This window comes from Acanthisitta chloris, unplaced genomic scaffold, assembly GCF_000695815.1.
Source record: "Acanthisitta chloris isolate BGI_N310 unplaced genomic scaffold, ASM69581v1 scaffold42750, whole genome shotgun sequence".
Lineage (NCBI taxonomy): Eukaryota > Metazoa > Chordata > Aves > Passeriformes > Acanthisittidae > Acanthisitta > Acanthisitta chloris.
The window spans coordinates 1586-1996 of NW_008650660.1; the positions used below are offsets into that span (position 1 = coordinate 1586).

The window sequence follows — 411 nt, forward strand, 5'->3', positions numbered from 1 at the left end:
TTGAGGTTTGGGTGGTCATGGTTGGGTTATAGTGGCCATGGTTGGGTTGTGATGGAAATGGATGAGTCAAGGTGGCCATGGTTGTGTTTTGATGGCCATACATGAACCATGGTGGCCTTGGGTGGTTCATGGTGGCCATGGAGGTCTGGCCCCACCCCCTGACCCCCCCTTGACCCTGCCCCACTTACGGCCCCTCGCTGGACGTGGCTGTTCCTCCTTCTGAGCAGAAGAGTCTCACCGCGTTGAGTCCTGTGTCGTCCCCGAAGTAACCCTTGGGAGGTTCCACCTGGAGAACCCCAAACCTGTCACGGCCATGGTTGGGTCGTGGTGGCCATGGTTGGGTCGTGGTGGCCATGGTTGGGCCATGGTGGCCATAGTAGGGTCATGGTGGCCACGGTTGGGTGATGGTGG

At 59.1% G+C, this 411-nt stretch overlaps 1 protein-coding gene across 1 annotated transcript in view; it reads right to left on the bottom strand.

The window, feature by feature from the left end:
- Positions 1–355, bottom strand: part of LOC103797529 (vitelline membrane outer layer protein 1 homolog) — a 1732-nt gene extending 1377 nt beyond the window's left edge. The window contains exon 1 of the mRNA XM_009069751.1: positions 189–355. Coding sequence (XP_009067999.1) covers positions 189–355 — 167 coding nt within the window. The remainder of the gene's footprint in view (positions 1–188) is intronic.
- Between the last annotated feature and the right edge of the window lie 56 nt (positions 356–411).